The sequence below is a fragment of the Chrysemys picta genome, chromosome 6 (genome assembly GCF_011386835.1).
Source record: "Chrysemys picta bellii isolate R12L10 chromosome 6, ASM1138683v2, whole genome shotgun sequence".
Classification (NCBI taxonomy): domain Eukaryota; kingdom Metazoa; phylum Chordata; order Testudines; family Emydidae; genus Chrysemys; species Chrysemys picta.
The window spans coordinates 4407024-4414963 of NC_088796.1; the positions used below are offsets into that span (position 1 = coordinate 4407024).

At 60.7% G+C, this 7940-nt stretch overlaps 1 protein-coding gene across 9 annotated transcripts in view; it reads left to right on the forward strand.

The window, feature by feature from the left end:
* The window catches only part of CNTFR (ciliary neurotrophic factor receptor), a 440626-nt gene that overhangs the window by 425747 nt on the left and 6939 nt on the right, over nt 1-7940 (forward strand). For all 9 annotated transcript variants that reach the window (XR_010602077.1, XR_010602076.1, XM_065598664.1 and 6 more), the window contains one exon: nt 3836-4016. Coding sequence is in view for 7 of the 9 variants with exons in the window: in XM_065598664.1 (XP_065454736.1) it covers nt 3836-4016 (181 nt within the window). In the remaining 2 variants the exon portion in view is untranslated. The remainder of the gene's footprint in view (nt 1-3835; nt 4017-7940) is intronic.

Here is a 7940-nt window from a genome sequence, read left to right on the forward strand (position 1 = left end):
CAGGAGGTCTGAGAATCCAACAGGCTCAGGGTTGAGATAACCAGGGGTAGAGCGCAGAGGAGGTGTGAGCTGGTGCTGGAGAAGGAGGGAGGACAGTGCAGCTCCTTCTGCCCGCGTGGAAGTCACATGGTGTCCACACATGCAGACGTGTGCATCAGGTGAATCAGCGCATTGCCCCTGGGTTTGATCAAACTCTCTGCATGCGTCATGTAACACAGACCTGTATCCAAGACAGGAAAGAGTCATGCGGGGAGGTGAGTGGGCAAATGCAGGGGATTTAATCCCTACACTCCTGGCACTGGACCTGCCAGTGAGAGGAGCGGAGGGTGCGTTTGGTCTGGTGTGCCAGGGAGACAGGACGTCTGACTCCATGGGCCAGTGGTCTGACCCAGCGTAGCAGGGAGCCAGGGCACCAGGCTGGATGGACCATTGGTCTGCTCCTGTATGGCAAGTCGTAATGTCCCTGTGTTATGTTAAATGGAACGGGACAGATCCTCAGCTGGTGAAAACTGACACCGCGCTGCTGAAGTCTGTGCCGTGGTGCCGGTTCGCGGCTGGGGAGGATCTGGGACGCACAGCACTGAAGACATATCAAGTAGGGCCAAGCAAGTGGATTTGGATGAAGTGAGAACCAGCCCCGCTCTCCAGCACAGAATTCCGCCGAGGAGATCTCAGATCCAAGCCCGCGAAATCCAGGGTGCTGGGCTAGCCTTCGGGGAAATGTAGTTGACTCTGTTCCTGCGTTCAGTCAACGGCTTTGTCTACACTACAGTTAGGTCGACATAAGGCAGGTTATCCATAGCTGGAGCGGTGACATTGAGAAGAAAGCCGGCTCCCCAGCCGAGCTGACACCCAGGCTCCTGGTGTGGGCTGCTGCCCCCTGGGGTCCCAGCTCCCCACTGGGAGCACGGCAGCTGACCAGACCCTAGGCGTGGATCTCCCCACCGGAGGCGAGAAGCCCTGGGCAGCTTCTCCCCCGTACACAGGTGGACTGAAGATTGTAGTGTTCACAATTTAGTTGGGGTTGGTCCTGCTTTGCGCAGGGGGTTGGACTAGATACCTCCTGAGGTCCCTTCCAACCCTGATATTCTATGATTCTATGATATGCCCTAGGTCATGTGCCCAAAGGTAAAAGCCAAGAGATCCTGTGGAAATCCGCCGGGGGTCCTTTCCACAGTCTGTCTGGCCTTCGCTCGAGCAGGAAAGCCGTGCATTTGGGAGCTCTCCCACAGAAGTGGGGCCAAGAGAAGGCTTTGCCTTCCCCACCCTGTCTGTCCGATATCCTGGCACCAACACGGCTACAACTTACTGCGCTGTGTGTACACTAGAATGTGCTCCAGAGATGGGCCTTCAAGCCAGCGGTTTGCCTCGAGCAAACCCACTTCTTGCACCACCCAGGTTCTCAGCCAGCTGCCACCAAGCCACAAGCACCAAGCACTGAGCCTTACTCTGCCCCAGGTGGCGTGGGCGGAGGGAGAGAGATTTCCCCTGGGTTCCCTCTTTGCCATTGGCCGTGCAGAATAATGAGCCTCGCCCCTTTGGTTTCGCAGCGCGAGGGCTGGGTGTTACACACGGTGTACGTGTAGCAGGCACGACACTCCAGTGTAAGTAAGGCCCAGTGCAGGTACGTCCCCGTGCAGCGCTCCCAGCATGCCTCAGTTCTGTCTTCCGACTTCCCCCCCACACCTCTGGTGAGTGCCCCCCAGCCCTGACCTGGAGTCCCACTGCTCGTCCAGTCGTAGCCTGCCTGCCCAGAGCTGCGCCGATGCACCTCCATTGCGACTTGCAGCCCCCTGCTCGTCCAACCTGCCCCCGCCCGCTTCTGCTGATCCCCTCAATGCTGGTCTCCCCCCGACGCTCAGCTCGGAGCAATGCTGAGCTCTGTGATGGTTCTCAAATGTGGACAGACATAAATGCCGAATCCTTGGGTGCTGTGGGGCTGGAGCACCCATGGAAAAAAATTGTGGGTGCTCAGCACCCACCAGCCACCTGATGGTGGGCAGGAGGCGCTGAGGGGAGGGGGCAGAGAAGGGGTGGGAAGAGGCGGAGCGAGGGTGGGGCCTTGGGGGAAGGGGCGGGGTGACGGCATGGTCTCGGGGGCAGTGCGGGGTGGAGCACCCACCCGGCAAGAAGAAAGTTGGCACCTGTGTGGACAGACACCTGCTGGCGACTGAGGAGAGACCCACTGGCTCATTTGACTCGTCGCCAAAGTCGAACTCAAGCACGGAGTCCCAGAGGTCGCCAAGGCAAATGCCTCGGCGTTAACCCATCGCACCAAGCGTGCCGTGCGGCGGCTGGGCAACCCTCCTGTAATGCCAGGTGGTCACAGTGCCTCCCGTAGCCCCAGGGAGCCAGGTCCTGGAGAGTGGGGTGACATGGGCTCGCAGCAGAAATCCGCCTGGGGTCTTTTCCACAGTCTGTCTGGCCTTCGCTCGAGCAGGAAAGCCATGCATTTGGGAGCTCTCCCACAAAAGTGGGGCCAACAGAAGGCTTTGCCTTCCCCACCCCGTCTGTCCAATATCCTGGCACCAACACGGCAACAACTGCCCAGCACTTCACAAAGCAGTGTCCTTTCGAGCCCCTGAAAGCCTAAACCTGAGAGCTCCCTAGTCCCTGTACTGCTTTTCCTTCCCTCACATGGGCCGGCTGGTTTGTTGGTGGCGGGCTGTCCCTGCGCGCTGGGCTCCACGCGCTGATTTGTTATCGTAGGGTGCTCCTGGATGCTGGGCAGGTATGTTGTTCTCGTTGGCTTAGGCATGCCAGTTCCCGTTTGTTACTGCAGGATTGCTCATGACTGCTAGGTGGCGGGTTTGTTACCGGAGGGGCGCTCGTGCACGAGGTTTGTTATGGTAGGGTTGCTTATGATGGACGGAGCAGAGCCCCGTGGATTTGGTCAATCTGCCACTGCGGATTTCACCCTCTCGCCCCAGAGCTGTGCTCCAAAATCTCGGCTTTTGTTTGACAACAATGGAGTGTCCAGGCTTTGTGGCGAGGAGGAAACCTCACTAACATGACATGTTGTTCCCCCCCCCACCGCCCCCCTGCCCAAAGCTCTGCCTGACAGTGGCAGGGGTGTGGGGAGGGGTCATTCCCTGCATCAGCCCAGAATCCACAGAGGGCGTCTTGTGTGAAAAGACCCCTCCTCCCTCGGAAAGAAAGGACCGCCCTAGGACTTACCTGTGCCCCTCCGGGCTGCTGCCCGGTGTCCTGGGCATCATGGCTGCTGAGTGGGGCACCGGAGTGCAGTGGGGGCTGTGGCTCTGGGTCTCAGGGAGAGCTCGGCTGGGAGGATGCACTCAGGCTCGGCCCATCGTGGGTGGGGACGCTGGGCCTGGCCTCCCGCCCTTCTGCAGCCAGCGTCCCCTGCAGGCAGGGCTGGCGGTGCCCGGGGCACTGCCAGGGGGGCGGAGAGGTGGCCAATAGAGCCCTGGCCCCGCTCTGCGATCTGTCTCTGTCCCTCCCCTCCGTCTCACGCTCCTTGGTCTCTATCCATGTCTCCCCGCCACCAGCCCACGTTCGGTGACTCTGGCGCTCACGGGCACTGCCTGGGCACACTGGCTGGCCTGCTGCTTAGGCTGGTCTGTCAAGCCGAACTCTGGTGGGGGGGAGGCCTGGGGGCAGGGACTAAGCCTCCCCCTCCATTCCTGTGCCCCATCCCCTCCCCCTCCATTTCCCCATCCCTATGTCCCATATGCTCCGTGGGCGTAGCTCCCCGTCCACACCCAAGGAGAGGCCCTGCCCAAGCCCTGGGATCCCCCCTAGCCTCTCTCCACAGACCTTCCCCTAGGGACGCGCCCGTGCCCCGGTGACCGCCCCCTCCCCTCTCCCCATGCAGGTGGAGCTGTCGGATGGGACGTCCCACACCATCACCGATGCCTACGCCGGCAAGGAGTACATCATCCAGGTGGCCGCCAAGGACAACGACATCGGCACGTGGAGCGACTGGAGCGTCGCTGTGCACGCCACGCCCTGGACGGAGGAGCCCAAGCACCTCACCACAGAAGCCCAGGTGGCAGGTGAGGGTGCCAGGCAGCAGGGGGCCCAGCAGAGACAGTGCAGCGGGGCCCCGGGGGGTTGACCCCTCTCCTGCCAAGGGCTTGGCATCACTGCTGCTGCACAGCTGGTGGGAGGTGGGGAGTCAGGCCCCACGAAGGGGTGGTGGGCGGGGGGGGGGGGGTGTTTGCCCAAGTTCACGCAGCAAGTAGCAGAATCAGGACGAGAACCCAGGAGTCCTGACTCCCAGCCTCCTGCTCTGACATACAAGACACCATTCCCCTCCCAGAGCTGCTCACAGAACCCAGGAGTCCTAACTCCCAGCCCCCCTGCTTTGACCACTAGACCCCACTGTCCTCCCAGTGCCAGGGACAGAACCAGGAGTCCTGCCTTCCAGTCTCTAATCCACTAGACCTCACCCTGTCAAGCTGGTGCACTACATCATGGGGCAGCTGGAGGTCAGGAGCACTGGCACTTGCCAGAAAGCAGCCCAGGGACCCAGAGGCCCTGCCCTTCCTCCAGGTGGCAGCAGGTTTCAGGATCCAGATGCAGGGGGCAGTCCCCCAGCTCCTGGAGCTATTGGTTCAGGCTCTCTGCATACTCAGGTAGGCATCAGTTAACTTAGGGCACATTTTCAAGCTTTTCTGTGCATCCATGAAGGACAGAAACACATTACTTTTAAATGGCAGCTGAGATTCGGATTCATCACGTGACTCCAGGGGCTGGGGCCTTAGGTATGGGCCCATAATGCCTATGCTGTCCACACTAGATCTGCCCAGCTGTGACACTGGAGCCCCTGCTGGAGAGTGGGGAGAAACGAAACGAGAGACAAGGCCCAAGCCCCTTGGTGTTGTCAGTGCATCTGATGGGGCTCCCTCCAGCCTGTCCCGGGCCGTGACTCGGGCCAGACGCCTCCTCCCTCCATCTCGAGCTGTTGCATTCTGTCCATCTCCGGTCATACACACCTACAAACAGGGGCTTCTCTCTCCTCGACACACAACACACACATGCAAATGTCCTGGACGCTCACCCACGCACAAAACACCTGTCCACACACATGCTGCTCGGAAACGACAGAGCCCTGCAGGTGCTCTCAGAATTAGCCTCTGCTTCTGTCTCTTGCCCTGACACCTTTGAGAGGTTTGGCTAAGAGCCAGCGAGGTTTGGCCTCCACCAGGACCCGGCTGTGTACCAGCCCCCCGGCGGGCACACTCCCCCCCCCAGCTGCGTACAGCATTTCAGCCGGCATGTCAGATGGTGTCCCGGCCTGTGCTGACCAGGGGCGGCTCCAGGCACCAGCGCTCCAAGCATGTGCCTGGGGTGGCAAGCCGCGGGGGGCGATGTGCCGGTCGCCGTGAGGGTGGCAGTCAGGCTGCCTTTGGCGGCATGCCTGCGGGAGGTCCGCTGATCCTGCGGTTTTGGCAGCAATTTGGCGGCGGGTACGCCGAAGGCGCAGGACCGACGGAAACTCCCGCAGGCGCGCCGCTGAAAGCCGCCTGACTGCTGTGCTTGGGGCAGCAAAGTACATAGAACCGCCCCTGGTGCTGACTCAACTCCTCCTAGCGCTGGCCTCCGGCTCGCGAAGAAGCGCTAAGGATTCGTCGGAAGGTTAATTCAGTGGAGTGCTGACCAGCCCCCCGACCCCGCACAATGGCTCGGAGCCACGCCAATTAGAAAGAAAAGGTACCAAGTTAACGAGCCCCTGTTTCTAGGAAAGAGCTGGGACCGCGGCCAAATTCACGTCGGCCTTCGGTTTCCCAGAAGGACTGGAGCGGCCGCCGGCTCGGTTCCCCCAACTGGCACTGACTGCCAGGAGGTTGGGCAATCCACATCCCCAGAGCAAACAAATCACTGCTTCTCGCAGCGAACTGGGCGAGCGTCCAACTTCTCAGCGCTGCGCAAATCCTCGGCACTACCGGCCGTGGGTGTGCGAGGCCTTGGCACTGCTGACACTCTGTGTGTGTGTGTGTGTGTGTGTGTGTGTGTGTGTGTGTGCGCGCGCAAAGCCCTGGGCTGCTAGCTGTGTGAGTCGAAGGAGCCTTGCCCGCATGGGGCATGCAGGCGAGCGGGGAGACCCTCACTGAGGAAGAAGCCCGGGCTGCTTGCTCTCAAGCTGAAGGACGATACACGGAGATGTGCCCTCTGGAGGCTGCGGCACCTGCCAGGACTCTGGCGCATGAAGCGTATCAGACAGCGCCAGTAATTTGCAGCCATTCAGACACATGCCGCCTCAGACGCATACACAAACCCCTGCAGAGTGACACACCTACAGTCACACACACCCGAACATCACCCAAACATACAGCCGAGTGCTTACAAACACGCATGCGCCCGTTTACACACACAGCTAGACTCGCTCACAGACACTCTCTGAGGCCTGTGAACGCTCACATGAATACACACACACGCCCGGCTTTCTCCAGTGCAGTTCACTAATCCTTTGGGAGCGTGACACACTATACAAGTGTCGCTGCAGGTTGACTCACACACACATCTCTTCATATGCATGCACACACCACCTTGAATGCACATGCATGACTTGCATGCACACTTCTGGCACGCACCCCCCTTTGCACACCTCTTGATGCACACACAATGACAATTGCTCTGAAATAGCTGACCTGCACCGGACCCCTCTGAATTAGCCTCTGCTCCTCCCTTTCTCTGTCTCCCGGACTCCTTGGAGAGGTTTGGCTAAGCACCTGCTGAGAGCCTCCCGCTCCCCGCCCAGGATTGGCCCGTGGCCCCTGGTGACCGTTCCAGTCAGCATGTGACTAGTGGTCGGTTCCCCCCGCCTGCTCTCCAGCTGTTGGACTGACACTGCTGCCCCTTGGCTCCTGCCCAGGGCACCAATTAGGAAAGAGCTGGCGGTGATTCTGCTCTGGCAGCGCTATGGAGGTGGGGGCCCCAGATCGGCTGGAGGGAATTCTGGGTTAGGGCCCCCCAGGGCCTGCTTTCGGGGGGAATAGGGGAATGGCTGGGGGGAGGGGGTGTATGCCAGGAATACAGCCCAGTGCAAGGGACCAGGAAAAAAGGCTGTGGCTAGGGGGCGCTAACTGCTCTGGGGCTAGGGGGCGCTAACTGCTCTGGGGGCGCAGGCTGATGAGGTCATGAAACTTGTGAGTTGCGGTGCTCACGATGTCATAAGGCTCCTGACAGGCCTCGCTGAGGCTAAGGGCGACTCAAGGCACATGACGTGCTGTGAGGGTGATGTCAGAGGCCTTGAGTCACAGCCCTGATAACACCATGAAGTCTGACATGTCTGATGATGTCATGAAACTTGTCCCCACCCTGATGGTGATGTCAGATGCCTGTGATGTCAGGGGGCTCTGTGCATCTGGTGCGACGAGGCCTCCGGAGGCCAGGCTGGGAGGCAACACCTGCTCGCGCCTTGTTCATCACAATCCAGCCAAGCCACAACATTCCTCTGCCCAGACCCAGCCAAGGGCCTGGGCCCCTGTGTGGATTCACGGCCCTGTTCACCCCCTGCTGGTGCCGCCTGGCAGGAGACAGCGCACACCCGTGGGAATCTGGAGCATCGTAGGATGGGGGAGGACCCAAAAGGAGATGGGTCTGGCCAGATTTCCCCAGGGGTGAGCCCAAATCACCATCCACGCGACTGGCACTCCCACCAGGAGCTTTCTCTCTCTCTCTCTCTGACCCCCCTCACAGAGGACGCCAGCCACATGTAGCAGTCAAGTCGAGCCACCCCCCTAGAGCCACTATCACCAGCCGGTCCCCCCAGAGCGGAGATCTCCGCGTTCCAACCTGGGGCGGACACCCCAGCCCAGGTCTGCGTGGCAGGGGCACCCGAGGCACAGCCCGGCCGTGGCTCTCCGTTCACGTGGGCAGGCCGACGGCCCGAGCTGCGTCTCCCGGCTCCCCAGAACACCAGCTGGTTCCCGTAGCAGGCTTTGGCCACTCTGCCGAATTCGCCCTGGCCACCT